The sequence below is a fragment of the Aythya ferina genome, assembly GCF_964211825.1.
Source record: "Aythya ferina genome assembly, chromosome: 3".
In the NCBI taxonomy this organism is placed as follows: Eukaryota; Metazoa; Chordata; class Aves; order Anseriformes; family Anatidae; genus Aythya; species Aythya ferina.
This window is the reverse complement of record NC_140298.1, coordinates 85749775-85770099: the sequence shown is the minus strand read 5'-3', so window position 1 is coordinate 85770099 and position 20325 is coordinate 85749775. Positions and strand designations below refer to the sequence as shown.

Here is a 20325-nt window from a genome sequence, read left to right as displayed (position 1 = left end):
TACGTGTGAGAGAGAAAGTTAGGAATGGCTAAAGGCTATATGTATGCTGTCTCTGTTAATGTGGATAGACTGTGGATACTATGAATATTTATTCTGATGTGATAAAATTGTGAGCCTGATATTGTAGGATTCAGGAAAGCTTTTAATTAAAGACTATTAAAAAAAAAAAAACACTATTTTGGAGAAGAGCAAGCTTGTTTGTTTTAAACAACTGTGTTAATAAAGGTAGATAAAAGGAGTCAGTAAATGAGAAGCCTGGAACTGGTTGCATGTCTCAGTTCCCCTCTACCTGCAAGTAAATTTTGAGAGATTTTTCTTAAGCTCCATGATCATTCCTGACAGTTTGTTCCAGTACCTCATTAGCTTAATATGATTTTGTTTACGTTAGTGTCTAAATGGAGCTTTCTTACTACAATTCAACCTCTTTACTACTTTTGCCGTTTTCTTTCTCTGTATAGCGCACTTGAATGCAATTGCAGATTTGCTAGATCCCCCATCTCTGCTTCCTTTTTCCTAGTTCCTAGACAATTCCTCTTTTTTCATTCTTTCACTCACAGTTAATTATTCTGTATCTCTGATCATACTCAGCAATGTTTTGGACTCTTTCCAGATGGCCCTCATCTTTCTTGAAATGTAGTGTGCTCTTCAAGGGTGGTGGATATCATGGTCAGCTGAGGTTTTATTGCCATCTATAAGTAGAGTGAAAGTATTGCTTTGTGTTGTAGTGTCTCTTCCTTTGTGGTTACACTTAGTCTACATGAATGGGTCACAATGGTGGGACATACAAAGTTCTTTTCTGTGGAAGTTTTATCAAGTTATCAGGTTGGCCAGGACCCCATCCAACCTGGCCTTTAACACCTCCAAGGATTGGGCATCCACAACATCTCTGGGCAACCTGTCCCTATGGCTCACCACCCTCTGAAGAATTTCCTCTTAACGTCTAATCTAAATCTTCCCTCTTCTAGCTTAAAACTGTTTCCCCTTGTCCTGTCAGTATCTGCCCTTGTAAAAAGTCACTTTCTGTCTTTTTTAGAAGACCCCTTTAAGTACTGAAAGGCTGAAATGAGGTCTCCCTATGGCGTTTTCTTCTCCAGGCTGAACTTCCCCAGCTCTCTGTCTTTCTTCATAGCAGAGGTGCTCCAGCCCTTTCATCTTTGTGGCCCTCCTCTGGACCCGCTCTAACAGCCCCACATCCTTCTTGTGCTGGGACCCCAGCCCTGGACACAGCACTCCACGTGGGGTCTCGTCAGGGCAGAGCAGAGGGGGACAATCCCTTGCCCTGCTGGCCACTCCTCTGTTGATGCAGCCCAGGAAGCAGTTGGCCTTCTGGGCTGAAAGTGCATACTGCTGGTTCATGTCGAGATGTTTTTCCACCAGAACCCCCCAAGTCCTTCTCTGCAGGGATTCTCTCGATGACTTCCTCTCCCATCCTGTCCTCCTGCCTGGGATTGCTCTGATCCAGGTGCAGCACCTTGCAGTTGGACTCGTTGGACCTCATTTGGTTCATGTGGGCCCAATTATCAAGCTTGTCTAGGTCCCTTTGGATATCATCCCTTCCTTCTGTTGTATCAACTGCACCACACAGCTTGGTGTCATCTGCAAATCTGCTGAGGGTGCACTCAATCCCACTGTCTATGTCGTTGATGAAGATATTAAAGAGTATCGGTCCCAGGAGAGACCCCTGAGGGACACCACTCATCACTGGCCTCCACCTGGACATCGAGCCCTTGACCACCACTTTCTGGGTGTGGCCTTCAGGTCAATTCCTTACCTACTGAATGGTCCACCCTTCAAATGCATATCTTTCCAACTTGAAGATCAGGATGTTGTGTGGGACTGTGTCAAAGACCTTACTGAAGTCTGGTAGATGACTTATGTGTAAGATACCATGTTTAGTATGTTGTTTCAGTCTGATAAGGAACCACTGATTTATGGTTTTTCATTGTCATTCAATCATGAGTACTTTTAGAGCATGTTTTTCTAAATGGCTTGGTACCTATGTTGAAGAAAGGTCCTCTATCATGCTTCCTGCATTTGTATATGAGAGCATTATGTGAAACTGCCATTATAACAATGTTTACTGTTTTTCTGTAGTCAAAAAACCTGTTACACTCTCATAAATAAAATTTTATGTTGACTTGACATGTTTTTTTTACTAAAAAAATCCACACCAACTGTTACTATTCTTGCTTTGTTCTGAGTGTTTACCAGTTGCTTGATGATTTATTCCAAAAACAGGTGTTACAGTGACTGCTTTTTGATTCTCCTTTTTGAAACAGATTCTACATAAACCTTATATATACATATACGTGTAAAAAATATATATTTACTTCACCTGTGTTTCACAAATTCTATAACATAACATCTTTTCATTGTGAATTTGTTTTCTTTCAGTATTGTAAACTGATAATTAGTGATAAATGTCTAAATTGCCCATGCATTCTCCCAAGGGCTCTCCTTTATCTGAGGATGATGTCCTGCCCCATTTTCACGTAACATTTTACTATTTGGTGTTCTAATAATTTAATTTAGTTGCCCTTTTCAGCGAAAGCTACTACAAAAAAGACCAAAACAAAACCACCATTTTCTCATATCAAAATCTATTGATAATATCTATTGTTGCGTTTATAATGTGATAAGATTTCACCTAATCCTTGGTTTCCCTTCACAGTTGCATCTTGCTTAGTGTTTTGCTTTTTCACACTTTGATCCCTAGGAACTTTTATAATTGTTTGTGTGTTGTTTTTTTTTTTCTTACTTAGGAACCTTGACATGACTTCCATTTTGTAAATCTTCCATCTTTGTACTTTAACGTTGTTTGAAGAGGGTTTCAAGTATTTTTTTCCTGATTTTTTTTTTTTTTTTTTCCTCTTGTGTTCCCGAGATCAAGTACACCATTGTTTCACAGCCACTGTTGTTCAAGTTAATAAATCTTACCCATAACCCTGGCATTATTAACTTGTATCCCGCTCTTTAAGAGTGGAATGGAGATCATCACTGTCTGCTTTTTCTACCTCGGTATCAATTTTTATTTTCTAGCACATTTTAGCGATTTTGGGAAGAGTCTGTGTTGTATATTTCTTTTCTGAAATATGTCTGGATAATTGAAATCTGATAACACTGTTAGATCCTAGGCTCTGATGATTAGGTCAGTCACTCATGAAAGGAAGATCATTTATTTGATCTTCCTGATTGGACTGACTGTACCATGTCTTTCATGGGCAATTATATCCTTCTCTCCTTTAATCATTTACAAAATCTTTAGGTGTATGTCTCCTTCAGTGTTCTGCATTTCAGAAGATTCAGGCAGTCTTGATACACTAAGAAGGGTTTTTCATAAAAACATAATAAACATAATACATAAACATAATAAAAAATAAGACAGCAACTGCCTTTGCAATCAAGAACTTAACTGTCTGGTTTGCTAATATGAACTTTGTAATTATTCCATCTTCAATACTTTCAGAGTTAAGTAGTGAAATTGGTTTTAAAAAGAAAAGTGAAACAAGTTCTGTCTGAGTTAATCTGACTTGTGTATGTGGAGTGAGCTGTTCTTTCTCTACTCCCTGTGAGATCAGTGGCACAAGATGATCTTGGAAATCAGGCAGTGGAGGATGTCTCCAGGCTCTGGGGAGACATTGCCTCTGGGAGATGGTAGTCAAAATGCTATGGGCTGAAATTCGAAGACAGTTCACAGCTGAGAGGAGTTTCTGGAATCAGAATGTCTAGCTAGTTGCTTCTGAATATGATTTTTTGAGCCTCAGTATGATTTTTTAGAAGGTTCCCTAATAGAAAACTTGATGATGCTTTACTAGAATGCTTTTATACTGAAACTGTACCTTCTTTATTGCCTTGTGAAAAGATTTCTGGATTTTAACTTTGCCTGGGAGGGGAAAATGCAATGTATTAGATTTTACCTAGAAGTTTAAACATCTTTTTTTTTTTTTAATACAGTAGGCCTTTCTCTTAAGAGATTTAATAACTGTTCATATTTAGCTACTGTTTGTGTGCATCTCTTCTGTAACCTGTTACAAACATGAAGCTTGCTTAAGAGTAAAAATAACTTTCAAACTGACAAAGCCTCATTCCTCGATGAAGCCAAACTTTAATTTCAGTCTTCGTTTAGGTAATGGAATAATAGCTCGTAGAAATGAGGATATGCTGTCTATACTTCTAAATTCCTTCAATTTCTCAAGAGAACAAAACCCCAGCACCCATATAAAATGAAAGACCAGTGGGTTTTCCCTTCAAGTTTTTATTATTATTATTATTATCATTATTATTTATTTATTTACTTGTACTGATGTTAAACCTGTTAGCCAGACAACCTTTTGACATTTTAAATATTTATGAAAGTTCATTTCAGCCCCTTCTACTTGTCTTGGACAGCATGTGAGGTAGGACGTATTCTTTCCTTTCAGTTTCCTTTCAGGGTGGAAGGAAGCAAAAAGATGTGGAAAATGTAGTATCATTATTTGTTTCTTCATACATGCTTTCCTTAAAGGAAAGGACACTTTCCAGCTCTTGGAGTTTAACTTTGACATGGCTGGGTTTTGTGGAATTTCTTTTGACTGTCTTGCCTTTCTTGTTCCCCTTAAATCTTGGCATGGTATGTAAATTCTCCTGATAATGAAACTGAGCCATCTGTTATTTTGAAAGGAAGATACTCTTCATCAGACGTGTAACTGCTGAGTGAGCATTCATGGTTATGCTTACACCGGAGATGTGATCGGTCTGTTGCTTTTGTGTAAAGAAAGATCATTGCTGGTATCTGTTGGTGAGGTCTGTGAACTCTTCTGTTGATTCAGTCAAAGATTTATGTTAAGAGAAGAACACCTGAGACTAAAATTTAATGGATGGTTGAAGAGGCAAAGTCTACCTGAAATATGGGATGCTCTACCACTGAAATCTTCTGGCCTGGAAAAAAATTTCTCCTGAGTAGTGCCTGTTTTGAGACTTTCAAATTTGTGGATAAAGTTGTGTGCCTACTGCTGAGAGGCTTGAAGGAGGTTAAAAGGGAAGTGAGGCAAGTGATGTTCCATCCTGCTCACTTGCAGAGTGCTATCTATTCACTACATTTCCTACCTAATATTGCACTAATGAAGTTCTCTTTAGGGCTGAGAGTAAACTGGGTTGTTTTTATGGGCCAAGTAATCTACAGTTACCATGGATCCTTTGTCCTGCCTAAACCAATGAAAACTTTGAAAGAATTAAAATCTTCATCTTTTCTTTGGCTTTCTTGTGTTCTACATGTATGTAACAGTTCTATAGATGCAAAAATAGCGGTGGTTCCACAAAATCCGTCACCAGAAAATCTCATGCTGTAAGCATCAGATGGTGAATTTGTGTCTCATGCTGCATATTGAGAGCTGAAGAGTTTGAGTCTTTCAGCCGAGATTCACTTTGCAGCTGTCTTCCTCGCTCTGCATTCTGAATGTGAGAGCTGTCCTAGCTCACCTGCTGTTTGTAATAATCGTAGTAGGTTTTTCAGAGGTTTCAGGAATGATTAGAGACTGCCTATGAAGTTTTATTTCCCTGATGTGGAAAATTTGTGAGCTCTTTGTAACTGTGATGACTGTTTTCCTTCTTCACATAAAGATAAACACAGTATGGATGTGAAAGCACAAAGTACCCGTTTCTAAAGCTGTGTTGTCTAAATTGTTTGAATCCAATCTTATTAATCCATTGTTGTCAGTGGCACTAAAAAGTTTGGGTATTGTCAGTGAGGGGGAGAAGCATGTTTTGCTACAGGTAAACGATTTGTTTTCCAGCGTGGGTTGTTATAGTTTAATGTGCTGTTCATAAAGTTGCCACAGTATGTATTCACTGACTCTGGATGGAAACTCTGTATTTAACTTTATGTGCAGTTGTCTTTCTGAATACAAGGACACCAGTAGCCTTTTCACATGGTGAGACTTCTGGCTGTTTATCAGTCTTTCAAGGAGGAGAAGCAAATATTTTTTTTTTTTTGTAGCAGGTCCGTGACAAGGTGGAGAAATGGTCTGAAAGGAACCTCATGGAGTTCAGTAAGGAGAAATGCAAAGTCCTCCACCTGAGGAGGAACAACCCCAGGTACCCATTCTTGTTGGAGGCCACCCAGCTGGAAAGCAGACTGGCAGAAAAGGACCTGGGAGTCCCAGTGGACACCAATTTGACCATGAGCCAACAGTGTGCCTTTGCTAACAAAGAAGTCCGATGGTTTCCTGGGCTGTATTAGACAAAGTATTGCCAGAGACTGAGAGAGGTGATCTTTCTGCTCTTCTCAGCACAGAGAAGGCCCCACCTGGAGTACTGCATCCAGTCCCGGGCTCCTCAGTACAAAAGAGACATGGACAGGCTGGAGAGAGCCCAACATATGGCTGTGAAGATGATTTAAGGGACTGGAGCATCTCACATTGAAAGAAAAGCTGAGAGAGCTGAAAATCTTCAGCCTAGAGTAGGCAAGGCTCAGGGTGGGTTATCATCAATATATATATTGATAAGGGAGGGTGCAAGGAGGATGGAGCCAGGCTCTTTTCAGTGGTGCCCAGTGCCAGGACAAGAGGCAATGGGCACAAACTGAAACATGGGAGGTTTCCTCTGAACATCAGGAAGCACTTCTTTACTACGCAGGCGATGGAGCACTTGCACAGGTTGCGCAGTCTCCCTCCCTGGAGGTCTTCAAAAGCCACCTGAACATGGTCCTGAGCAACCCGCTCAAGGTGGCTCTGCAAGAGAAGAGGGTTGGACCGGATGGCCTCCAGAGGTCTTTTCCAACGTGAACTGTTCTGTGATTCTTTGTAATCATTCATTATTTTTCACCTTGCCAGTATTGTCCTGACAGCTATGCCTATGGATAGAAAAAAAATCAGTTTCTTGCCTGTTTTTTGATAGATTTATGGATTAAAGTGCCTGTCCTCTAAGGCAAAATTCCTTAACCATGATCAGTTCATTAAATCAAGTCATATTGTTTCTTGGCAGCCTCAGCTTAAGAGTTGTGAAAAGCTTGCAGCTGTTACTCCAACTCAAGAAGGCATAAATGGAATACTCCACCGTTTTTTGTCCAGCATGTATGTGAGGAACGATGATTTAGAGGATAGATGTTTATTGCCTTAGTACTTTAGGCTGACAGACTTGAAAAGTCCTGAGTCAGTTATCCAGGGTATATTCTTAGCAAAACTTGTATTTAGCACGTTTTTGTTTTCTCTTTCTTAGCTTCACCTTCAGTCTTGGTTCATATTTTTGTCATCTTATGCAGTGGGTAGGAACTTACTGAACTGGTTGCTCCTCTAATAAAAAGAAAAAAATCAGCGTGTTTTTTTTTTTTTTTCTTTATAATTAGTTTATTCTTCCTTTTAAGGATCATTTACAGTAGAACTTCATCTCCCATGTGCTGAAGGTCCCTCTCATGTTCTTGTTCTTAGCTTCCACAGTAGCACATAGCTGCCAGCATATCCTTCCATAGCCTGTCTGTGTGTTAAGGGAGAAGCTGAACTCTGATTCAGAACATGTGAGTAATGTGACTGGTTGACTTGCAGCTGGGTCCTGAGGCTGCATTTGACCTTTCAGGACATTGTCCCCTAAATTCTGCCTCCCCTGCCAAGACATTTTCATCAACTTTTACCTCTTTGGGGAGGTAAGGGAGAGCCAGAGACAAAAAGCATTTTGTATCCCCTGCTTCATGCCTTAACTTAGTGTGTTTCTTGAGGCAGTTAGCTGTACGTGGGGGAAAAAGGGAGCAATTTCCTTTGTATGTTAGTATGAATTAAGACACTTCAGCCTCATTTTTTCTTGCTGAAAGTTCAGAGTTTCTATATACTTCTGCTTTTGCAGAATTAGAACCAACCAGCTCATCATCTGAAGTAAAACTGATTTTAAACTGTACAGAACTCCACTGAAGTATACCAGCCTTTTCCCTTTCCACTTCCCTGTAAGTCATGGCCTGGGTGTTTCTGGCTCAGCAGAGAGAGGCAGTACCTCTGGGTGCTCAGTTTAGAGCCCCAACTCTTCCTTTGGAGGCAGAGAAGGAGTCAGAGAAGTCCTGCTTTGTTGTGAGCGGCAAGAGTGCTAGCCAGCCAAAATCTTTTCTGAATAATTTGATTCCAGACATCTGAAAGGGTGAAACTCTGACTCAAATAAGTTAGCTTGCAATGTTTCCTCTGCCTGTTTATGTTGATAGGAGCAGTGGAAGAACAGTGATAATATTTTAGCATATTTTTTTTCAGCTCTTTTTCAGAGAAAAACCAACTAGGTGAATCCAGAAAGAACAGACCAAACCATATGCAGATTCCTCAGTGAATATATAAGCTGCAGCCTCGTAAAGGAATATTCCTCCTTAGTGGAGGGAGCAGCAGTCCAAATCTGACTAAACAGTAATGATGAAAACTTATTAGTCTATTAGGAGAAATGACTTCCCTCCCTTGAAAGTAGATAATGGTGTGAAATGTTTACAGCTGTCTTGAATAGCACATAACAAATAGCTCCTACACCACAGTATAGGTAAGATAGGGGAATATAAACTTACCCTGGTAACTTGGAACTTCTAGTCTATGTACAGACTGTTTCTTCAGATCAGTATGTTTGAATAAGCTGCTGTTAGAGATTGCTATGTCCTGTCACTGCTGCTTTTCCCCTGGTGTTTGCCAGGGAGCAAGGAATGCAACAGGACAGGAGCAGAAGAGTTGTCAGGCTCCGAGGGACATCTTTGGCTTCTTTATTTCCCTAGCTTCCTTTTTCCAAGGTGAGAAAATTCCATATTGGGCAGAAGATAAGTTTGTTGCTATGGAAAAGAGATGTGATTATTTTTGTCTGATGGCTTCTTCTATGTGAAAAAATTTTCCTCTCTACTGAGCAAAGGTGGCTGGCCAGTGTTTTCTTTAGGCATGGTGGTGTCAGACAGATAGTACTTCAAAAATGAACAGTCCTTTAACACCTGTAGTGTACTAGTAGTGCTCCCAACAATACTGATGTGATTAGGCACCATTGGAAGTAGTTCTTGCGACCTGAAAAGTATTTTATTTTTTTTAGGAGGGGAACAGGGAATTAAGGACAGATAGGAGGTGACAAAAATGGGGTTAAAATGCATTCAGCATAGAAATTGTCTCTTGGAATAAGATGGTGAGATAAATCTGTTCCCCATAATTGTAGTGACACAATGGGGGAACTTTATGAAAGTTGAGGCCTTTTCAGAATAATTAAATAAGTGAATCTGCTCTCTGGAAAATGCACCAGTTGGAGCATAATCAGTCACTGAAATTTCAGAATACTGCTCCTTCCATGGATAACAGGTCTGGTTTGGTTCTCGAAACTTTCTCCCTTTGAAAGCAGGTGCTGTCTGTCTTATCAGCCGACATTGCTAAGCTCTCCTAGGCGCGTACTTGGGGCAAAGGGACCCAAGCAACATCTATTTCTTTCCAGGTTTCTTTATAACAAACCCATTCAGAGATGAAAACAACACAATTATCCTAGCAAAGGAAAGGGTTTGTGATTTTCTTGTATATTCCCTGTATATATTGAGTCCCTGATGAGATGCACAGTGATTTTCAGGAATAAGGTTCATAAAAGCAACTGGGACCCATAATTTTGTTGTAGATTGTTCCCTTTCTTTTGGTAAACAGAATGATAATTTGGGGAAAAACTGAATGCATGTTGGAAAAAAAAATAGTTTAAAAGTGTGGCCACGGCAATTGGGATCCTCTTGCCTTTAATTCTACGCTGGGGAGCTAAGGATCAATCAAATTTTCCTCTGCAAAGGCAAAATCCCAGAATGGCTGATGCTGGCAGGGACCTCTGGACCAACCCCCTGCTCAGTGCAGGGCCTCCCAGAGCCTCTTGCTCAGGACCACATCCAGACAGCTCTTAAATATCTTCAGGGAGTGAAGCTCTACAGCCTGTTGGGGCAACCTTAGCTTAACTCAAACTTAACTGTGAGTTCCTTAAGTAGATATTTATGGTTTTTGTGGTCTTCTGGGTATACAAACACACAAAAGAAAAATGAAACATTTTTATGGTATTGTTTTCAAGAAAATATATGTTTTTTAGGAATGCATAACCTAGCTGATTCCTTATGGAGTGTACCTCATTTCAACTTGTAAAGTCACGAATATCTGGAACTATATTCTTATTAATACGCTAGCAGCCAGATGATTGCTGTGTGCTCTGGCTGATACTTCCCATCCCTTAAAGCAGCTGAGTTTTTTGTTTTAGTAAGACCTAATATTGTGCTCCCAGTTCAGACAGGTAGTCTTCAGAGGTAACATTAATTCACTTATTATCTTGCAATATCCCCTCTCCAGCGTAACTCAGATTTCAGTCATGTCATTGAGATGGTCAGTATTGCAAAGCATATGTTACATCATTTGCATTAAGAGCTACTTGATGAATGTTAATTGAGCCAAGTCTCAATTGATTTAATCACCTGATGATAAATCCTTCCTTGTCATTGTCACAAGTATTCTCTGTTTGACTTGAACTGCAGAAGATCTATGCGTCTTCCACAGACATCTCCTAAAATTAACATTTATATCCTCAAAATCCTTCTCAATTATTACTGAGTTCTAAATGTTCTGATTCTTTGTGTAAGTAAAATCCATAACAAATTGAAGTACGTGCTTCTTGGCTTTCTGAGAAACACTTAAATCCTGGTACCAAATTAATTTGGGAATTTTACTCAGGCCTGTATTCAATTCAGTGAAATTATTCCTACAAGAGACAAAGCGTGCAGCAAGAAGTACTTTAGCCTTTTAAAGAAGAGCTTTCTTTTCCAAATTGGTTATAAAAATCCACAGAAATGCAGAAGTAAGGTGTTGGATGCAGACCTAATAATTGTTCCTTTGGAGAACGGAAGCTCTTTATTATTTTTAATTTTGATTTCAAAATGTTCAAATAATAACCTGAATATGTGAGAAACCTGGGCAAAATTTGTTTGCTTTGATGCATACAGAAGTATGCCTTCATTCTAGATCAGGACAGCAATAGTGTGCTAAACAGACTTTTAAGAGGGAGAACAGACAGGTGTTTTTCTCAAACAGCTTTGTTATTGATGAAAACAGCAGAATAGAGAAAGGCTCGCACAAACAAGGTTATGAAGAAAAAGTGAAGAAAACCATTAATACGTGTGAGAAGAGAAACTCAGACTTGATTCATTGTTCATGAAAGGTGCACCTACAACAAATCTATCGATTAAGATTAAAGGAAAAACAACAGAGTCCTGAAAAATGTAGAGGTGGAGAGGTGAACAGAATTGGAAGAAACACGAATCATTTCATGTATGTTTTCCTCTCCTTTTAGAAATTATTGACTGAATATCTACTTGGAAAGTAGTATCACTAAAGAAGTTCCTAAGATTGTGAATATTATTGTCTCATTTTTAATTGACTTTCTTTTTTTTTTTTTTTTTTTTAAAAAAAAAAAGTGGAACTGAGCCCATCAACGGTAATTGAGTTTTAAGAGACCTTTGTGTTAATCTGTGTGGGCTCACAAAGTGAGGGAATACAAACAATGCCAAATGATTGAAAATGGACTACTTTTTTTTTTTTTTTTTTTTTCTTCAAATAGTATCTTAATTTTGTTTCTTACATCTGCCACCTCTAAGACTGTTTTCTGTATTGGAATCCTTGTCGATAGTATAACTGCAGGTATATTAAGCTCTGCAAAAGGCTTGCAGGCACTCTTGTGAATCCACAGCAATCTCATCAGCTGGGGACCTGTCTTCATTTCTTAAATTTTGAACCACATGTACAGCAGCATGTTGCCTTCCTCATTCAAACTCTGTCCAGTCTGCAGCAGCTAGTGCAAGTGTCTGAGAAAGTATCTTCCATCACCACCCCTCCCGCTCATGTATGCTACAGGTACTGCCTCACTTATTTTGCGTTGGTAGGACCATGAACATTTGTTCCCTTGTCTTTTCACAGCTCTGAGAATCCTTATGTTCATAGTGCTGACAGCAGGCACTCTGGAGACAAATGATTTTCCTGTACTGGTGAAGCAACAGGCTGCTCCTCCTCCTTTTCTTGTCTGTGAACTGAGCTTTGGTGTTTGTGTTAAGGTGACTAGTCAGAAGTGACAGAATTCATTTTAGAAGTGGGGTAGGCTATGATTGTCAGAGCTCTCCTGCATCAAGACTACCTGAAGACTCCATTTTCTGTAATTGATTAGCACCTCACTCCCATAATAGAGGTCTTTCACTACTTACACTTACACCTGTGCCCTGTGGTCTGGCAGTGACGTGTTTCACAGGGGCACCTACAACCTTGTTTACATACTGTGTGCACTATACAAGTCACTCCCTTCTTCCTCGAGCAACTGTTGATGTTTCAGGCCAGGCTCTTTCCACAGTGGTAGATTTGTGTAGAGGGATGCCAGTGCTTCAGACTTTGCACCCCAATAATTTTTTTTGTGACTGCCTCTTGCTTTGTTTGGTGAGCACAGAGTTGTGATTTTCAGCTCAGAATCTTAATATGCTGAGAAGCTGAAGTCCTAAATGGGAATTAAGAGTTTAAATGTTTAATGAATCCAATTTTTACAGAGCAACATTTTTACAGAGCCTGTAAGATTACTCATGAACAAATATCATTACCTTTATAAAGGTATTGTAAAATGTTGATATTAGTATATAACATGCAATCTTTTTTTTATTTCTTGTTTTAGTATTTTTATATTTTTCTTGAAATTGCAATTGAAGCTAGTGTAAGACAGGCTTAATACTGTTCCTTCTTTTTGTATTTGATAACCATATGGTGTGAACATCAAGACGTTCTCATTTAAATCATAGGTATGTACATAGTGATTAGTTTACATCCTTTCAAGAAATAAGTAACAAGCTGGTTTCAGATATTTTGAGGGAAGTCATGAATATTTCCTGCTGGGTGAATTGTTTATTTATTAAAAGATAGCTTTTCCTTCCTCTCCATGTGACTAGAACATATAAATCATTGAACATTTTAAAAGCATTTTGTATTACAAATTCAACTGGAAATATGTTGCTATTGGGGAATAACTGTAACGGGGTTTTCTGGAAGCTGATGGTGGAAGAGGTGTTTGGTATCTTGGCAAAGAGGAACCTAAGCACAAATGCAATACTGTCTCCTGCTGGTAGGAGTATTTCATCTACTACCTCTGATTTTGGGATGGTTTTGAGTTTGGTTCTTATAAATATTTATGTACCATTCTTTTCTTCCCCCTTTCTTCTCTTTTCTCTTCCTTTCTTCTGTTTTATTTTTATCTTTTTTCCCAAAATCACAGAATGGTTGAGGTTGGGAGGAGATCAAGTGGTCCAACTCTTGCTGCTCAAGTAGGGACACCTAGAACAAGCTGCCCATGCAGTTTTTGAATATCTTTATGGTGGGAACTTCAAGATAATCAACAAACACGCACATGGGATTTGCACATACTTCTGTGCTTTACTTCTTTTGTCTCCCGGAGTTACTTACATCCCCATGAGCAATTTTCACACTGTCCTATGGGGTGAAGAACTAACAAAATATCCATGTAGTTATACAGGAGTAGATGGATTCCCTAAAAGTGCTTATTTTTCTTAAGTAGTAGCAAAAACAATTTTCGGTTGTTACTTTTTTTTTTTTTTTAGCGTCTTTTGCTCAAAGCACTAGGGAGAGAAGATATGAAAGATTGATGCCTGTTTTTGTTAGTTAGACCAAGGCAAATGTGCTTTTCTTGTTTGCTTGCTTTCCAGGTTTGATTTGCAGGGCATCTGGGAACTGTGTTAATATCTAAAATGCTAGGTTGGCCTTAGAAGCCCTGCTTCTCCTACTTCCTGGAAATATCAGTTGATTTCCCTGCAGTTAGCTCTTTCATCGTGATTCAGTTGGTACCAGTCCTGCTCAATTTTTATTGTGTTTGAATGTTAAAGTCATGAAACTAACTAAAAACATTCAGGCTAGATATAAGAAAAAAAAAAATCTATACTCTGAGGGGGTCGAACACTGGAACAGGCTTCCTAGAGAGGTGATTGATGCCCCATGCCCGTTAGTGTTCAAGACATTTGGCAATGCCCTCAATAATATGCTTTAACTTCTGGTTGATCCTGAAGTGGACAGGGAGTTGGACTAGATGATCTTTTGAAGGTCCCTTCCAGCTGAACTACTCTATTCTATAAAATAAAAATAAATCATGCTTCCATCCAGTGAGGCTAGTGCTACTGAGATTAAAACTCAGTACCAGAGTATGTTTTCAGTGACTGAAGTAATGGTCAGAATTCAATATGAAAATGTGTATTTAATGGAATCTGTATGAACTTTTAAAAATAGTCTTAAATTGCTGTCATTGTTTTAACTTGCATAGTGTTTATGACATTTATTTGCCATTACGCCAAGCCATCTATATTTTTTCTTATTCACTCGAGAATAGACACTGAGGTGTATTGTATTGCTTTGGGTTCTTATGGAAAATATGATCATTATAAACATGTTTTTTAAGAATGAGTGGGCAAGCAGTGTGTGACTGTGGCACACTAAGTGGGGCACAGCCTGGGGTTGAGCACATGGGGCTCTAACCTTGCTTCATGGCACTGAGATGTGTTGATCTTCCACTGTCTTTTGACTGTTTTGACCATAATCTTTTGCCACAGGCAGTATGTAACACATGGGAGTCTGTTGTCATCTGTTCTTATGCCCCGAGGCACTAACTTAAATGTATCTACCATGAAACGGGATGATGGAGCTTGTATGCTGTTACATGAAAATAATCTCGTACTAGTGCAAATATAAAATGTACCACCTGTAATATAGTTTGTGTATTTCTGAAGTAGCTAGCATAAGATAGGCAATGACTCAAGAGATTTTTGATTTTAAGTATTTTTCTTCATTAAATAATAAAAAGCTCAAATGTAATGCTCTGTTCAACTTTGGCTCTGTTAGAATTCCTTACCTGGCTTGGGGAAAAAGAGTATGGATAGAGGAGAAAATCGTATTTGATGCAGTTACAGTAACAGACCTTTACTGTTTCCTAAAAGCAATCTGAGTTCTCAATAATGAAAGTAGTGAGAAGTGTTTTAGGAGGCAGAAATTTACATACGTTTCCTTCCCTGGGAATTAATGGTAGTACAGATGCTCACTAAATTGTCTGTGTGATGTCCACTTAAATTGTCCATGTGAAAACTTTAAATCATCAGGAAATTTTAAACTCAGAAATGCTGTTCATACTACTATCTGCATAAAACATCTGGTCCACAAATACGTTACCTTCTAAAAGTTTTGACTTTACTTTAAAAACATCACCTTCCACAGCAGCTAAACTCCAGTCATGGGAAGCTCTCAGCAGCAAGAACATCCTGTGTATGATGTGATTTTTGCATGGAAGCAAAAGGAGGAAGGAAGTAAGACATTTTTTGTAAACAAGTATCACATAGATGTAACGTGCACATTTGTATTTCAGGTAAACAAGGTGCCTTTGCTGAAACTCTTCTGGATCAGGAATGTATAAATCCTGTGAGTTACTCAAGCCAGTTAGAAGACTCTGGATGTGATGTGTCTAATGACTGCGCATTCGATTCTTTAGGCATTGCTTCTGATTTTCACCAATCTGAGCATAATATTGACGCATCTAAAAGTTGGTTGGAAATAGTTCCCCCATTGAATCTTTGCTGTGCTAGCAAGGATGAATCGCTGACTGCTCCTTTACAGTTTTTTCAACATCTGCTTGAAATAAGAAAACTGTCAGAAGGAGGAATTCTGCAAGCAGACTTTACGGAGCTTGAGAATGATTCTTTTACCATATGCAATTCAGTGTCTCAGTTGCTTGATGGACTGACTGCTTTTTACAACAGTCCTAAATTTCCCGTTTCAAATGTTCTTACTGAGGCAGTTTGTGTTTTGATCAGATTAATAACTGATACTAAATTATCTAATCATGTTCTGAAGAAATGTTTCAAGAAGCTGGAAGAATTTAAGAAAAATCTAATTCAGATTATTTTAAGAAACAGCAGTGTCAATAGGGTAAGTTTAAAACATCTTCCATCTTTTATGTACCATTTCAGTATAATGTAATACTGTTCTGTTTTTATGCTTTTTAAAATATCGTCTTATTGGGTTCTGAAAGGTACTTCTTACAAATTATTCTTGTAGTTGTTCTTGTTTTGTGTGTGTGTGATATGGCCGATGAATGCATTTGAATAATTTTTGCTCATGCATGCAATTTCTTCTAGTCTACTCCTGAGTACAGGACTTTTTAAGAACTGTTAAGAAGGCAGATTAAGACAAATTTAGAGAAGTTATAAGAGAAAAATGTTCTGTCTTTCTTGCTACATGAGGATGTAATGTAGATATTCAGAAAGTAATGATTATAATTTTTAAAATTTTTTAGTACACCTAGATTACATATGTTGGTTCGCTTCAGATCATCTGTCACTCGGTAGACATTTACAAATTTGTATTTTAAAAATAAAGCAGAAAATGAGTAAAGAAGAGAGGAGTGGTATGTCCCTGGCATACCCAGCAAGTAGGACCAAGTTGCGTTTTGTCTGTATTCATCACTTTGCTTTGTTCATAGAATCACAGAATGGTTTGAGTTTGAAGGGACCTTAAAAACCATCTATTTCCACCCCACCCCCCCCCCGCCATGAGCAGGGACACCTCCCACTAGATAAGATTGCTCAGTGGTTGTTCCATCCATCATCTTGTTGGTATCCGCATCCAGTCGAAATATCTCTAATCTCTCATCACAGCACTTCCCATAAGTAATTAATTTCATTGTCTGTTTTAGGATTTTGGGTTTTCAGTCCATCTTTTAGAGTAACTTGAAGTAGACGTGTTAGTGGAATTCTTAGTTTGAGTCTCTGATATCGCAGTGCAGTGTCTGCACATACGTAACTACACTCACACGACAGTAAGTGAGGATTGTATACATATAATCCATGGAGCCTGTGGAACGCTGACTGGTTGTTAGGTGCCTGTTTTAGGATGTGCTTTCAAGTTGTTTTGAGCAAAATGGGAACTTAGACATTTGCTATGCCTGTAGACACAAGTATGTATTGGTCTTAATTTAGAATGAATCCCACTCACTGTGTGTTAAGTATTCCCATCAGAATGTAAATGTAAAAAATAAATAAATAAATTTAAGGAGTGGGAGGGGGCAAGGATGTCCCTGGATTTTGTTAGAGGTAGGGAAACTAAAGCATTCAGAAGGAAACCATTAATAAATACAGAAGCTTTTCCAGCACTAGAGCCTTGTGTCTCCAATAGGAGGGTGCTTTATATTTTGGTATTGCCATAGTGTGATACTTATTTTTTCCTTAAGAACTATCCTTGGATGTGAGCAGACAGCGTGTTTGTGTGATATGAACAAAAGAGTTGTGCAGGTGTGACTGCTGTTATTTTTTGTGTGATCATAGGGTAGACAACAAAGAAAACTTGAGTGCATATTCAGTGAGGACTTCTTCACAGCTGGTGATCTCCATTGTTCCCACCTGTTCCCTTCCTCTACTCACACAGGGATTTTATAAATAATATAAAGTAATGGTAATTGTAGGAGCTAAGAGGCTATCCAGAGAGGGATTACTGGTTGATTGGAGTAATCTAGGGAGAGGATGGAAGGAAAAGAGAAGTGAGAGATGTTGCATCTTAAATGGAGAAAATATCCTCAAAGATAAGGGATGTTTCAAGTTTGCAGAGGGCTTTTAGAAATCATTCAGGAAGTGTGGAATATGTCCACATAATTTGCAAGTGCCGTCTTTTCTCTGAATGACTTCACTGAAGCAGATGGCTTTTCATGAGATGCTTTGTATCTTGCTTCTACCACAGTATTGACTGAGCAGTCATTCATACCAGCAGCTAATGCTTCAATCAAACAGCTTTAAGAATTTAAAAATTGCAAAAAAACAAACAAACAAACAAACAAAAAACAACTGTTAAGGGTTAATCCTGGTAGTTTCCAGATTTCTAGGGAAAAGGGAAAGTGTGTGTGGTAAATGCAGTGTTTATAAAGATTTATTGAAAAAAACTATTTTTCCCACAGGCTTGGTTTTCGTAAACTGGGGTGAAAATGGAGATAAATATGTAGACTTCCAAATTAGTGGAAACTGTGCGACTAATTTTTCATGTGCTATGTAGCAGATATCTCCCACAGACACTTTATGCTTCAGTTCTAATCATCACTGTTTACTCAAGTGGTGATTGAAATATCAAGATTATAGGTTTAAAATAAAATTGCCATTAATTATAAGGCTGTCATCTGAAAAGAGTGGCAAACTATGAATTTTGGTTCTAGGCGGATGCTTAAATTCCTGCAGTATAAAAACATTAGGAGCTTGGTTGAATCTAACCCTACTAACTGTCAAAAAGCGTTTGTATAGCCAGCCACCAGTGCAGCTATAGCATTTGACACTACTTTCCTTTTGCCATCCTCACCTATAAAACTGTCAGGATCTGTCGAGGAGGACAAAGGGCTGTGAGAAACACCTTCAAAAAGTGAACAAAGAACAAAATGGCTGTGGGTTACACTGAATACCTCATCTTCAAAAGCAATCCCAGCATTTTGCAGAGCAAATTAAATAACTTTAAAAACCTTTGAGAATTGGAGAAGAGATAATTATCTCTACATTAGATGTAAAGAAAGAAAAACAGCAGTAGAATTACTTGCTGTAACTGCTGAGTCCCATTGTTTGAGATGTTTCTAATTATAAAGCACTGGAGGTACTGTAGGAATCAGAAAGACATTTACTGAGAGCTTCTCTGCCTGGATTCAGTTGCCTAAAACTGTGCACTTCGGATAGAATTTTTGACCTGAAACTCCAAATTGACATGAGTAGCAAATATATATATATATATATATATATATATATATATATATATATATATATTTATATGTGTATATGTATACATATCTTTTAAGATAGAGAAGTAGAATAAAAACAAATATTACTTAAAATATAAAACCATTTAAAATCAAAGAACTACAAATAAAAAACACCTTTTGAATTTTCCTTATTTATTTTTCTCTTCTCCCACCGTATTTGAAGAGCAGCTCAAAAGTCTGCACACAACTGGCAAACAATCTTTTGGAAGGATCCTTCTGGAAGTATCTAGAAGGGGTCTTAGGTCACTGCTGCTAAGGGCAAAGCATGAATGCGCTGAGGGTAAATCCATCTGCTAGAAGACCTGTCTCTGCACCTTCTGCTGGAGCGATCTTGAAGCCCTGCTTTCTGACACGTAAAAGCTTGTGAGGATCGTGTGTGCAATTCTGGTACAGATGGGCTCTCACGTTGCAAAATCTGTGATAGTCACTGCTATCTTCAGAGCAAGCACTTTGCTTGTCACCAGTTTTTGAATCCTCGACACTGAGACTCTTGGAGGTTCATATGGGTCTGTTGCTGTTGGTGCGTTACTCTCAATGTGCAAATTGTTCATTCAGGTTAAGAGTCATTATGTTGTCAGCAGAACCACTATCCTGCTTGTACAGGTTCTTTCAAATCCTGCTTTGAAGCAAAGAGAAATGCATTCCTGTTACACGAAACCTCTGTGAGACTGGGTTCAGTCTCTGGAGCCACCCATTCTGCTTTTCAAACGGGCTGTTCTCTGGCACCTGGCAAAGCAACTATCAGTGGTTTAAATGCACACTAGTTTACATGCATCTTGACAGAAGTTCAGTTCAGTTGTGTACTTCTAGGTGCAGCTGATAGTGTCATTTGGAGTGTAGCTAATGCATAGAATGGTTTGGGTTGGAAGGGACCTTAAAGGTCATCCAGTTCCAACCCCCCTTCCATGTACAGGGATGCCACCCACTAGATCAGGTTGCCCAGGGCCTCATCTACCCTTGTCTTGAACAGCTCAAGGGATGGGGCATCCACAACTCTGGGCAATTTTGTACGAGAAGACCCCCTTCACCATGGGTTTGTCATGGAGACCTGTGTCTGTCTGTTGGACCTCTTGTTTTAAGCAGTGAATCAAAACACTAAAATAGAAGACAGTGCTACAGTGCTTTAAGGATTCTAGACTAAAGCTGAGCCATGTAGCTCAGGCAATACTGCTTTCCTGTGCCTGGTTTCTGTTCAACAAATACCTCATCCACCTGTCCCCCCGTTCTTCTAATTATGTTCAAATATGTCTTGTCCAGAAGGAAAAGAGCCTGTTTCAGTGAACCACAATTGCTTTCTTATTGTTTGCTGTATTTAACACATCAATACTGATTTCAGATCATGATGCCAAGACTCACAAATTGCCTGCACCATTTAACAAAACAAAAGACATTGTTCTATTTCCTTTCTTACTTTTTTCTCTCTTTTTTTTTTTTTTTTTTTTTTTTTTCTCACTTGCACCTAGGAAGTTGGCTATCCTGCCTGTAGGGTAGTTGTTTTGAGTTGTTTTGAAGTTTTTTGTGTTAAGAATATCGAAACTG

At 38.7% G+C, this 20325-nt stretch overlaps 1 protein-coding gene across 1 annotated transcript in view; it reads left to right on the top strand.

Moving 5' to 3' along the window:
- MEI4 (meiotic double-stranded break formation protein 4) overlaps positions 1 to 20325 on the top strand; it is an 82835-nt gene that overhangs the window by 11076 nt on the left and 51434 nt on the right. The window contains exon 4 of the mRNA XM_084514897.1: positions 15370 to 15929. Within this exon, the coding sequence (XP_084371023.1) occupies positions 15370 to 15929 (560 nt within the window). The remainder of the gene's footprint in view (positions 1 to 15369; positions 15930 to 20325) is intronic.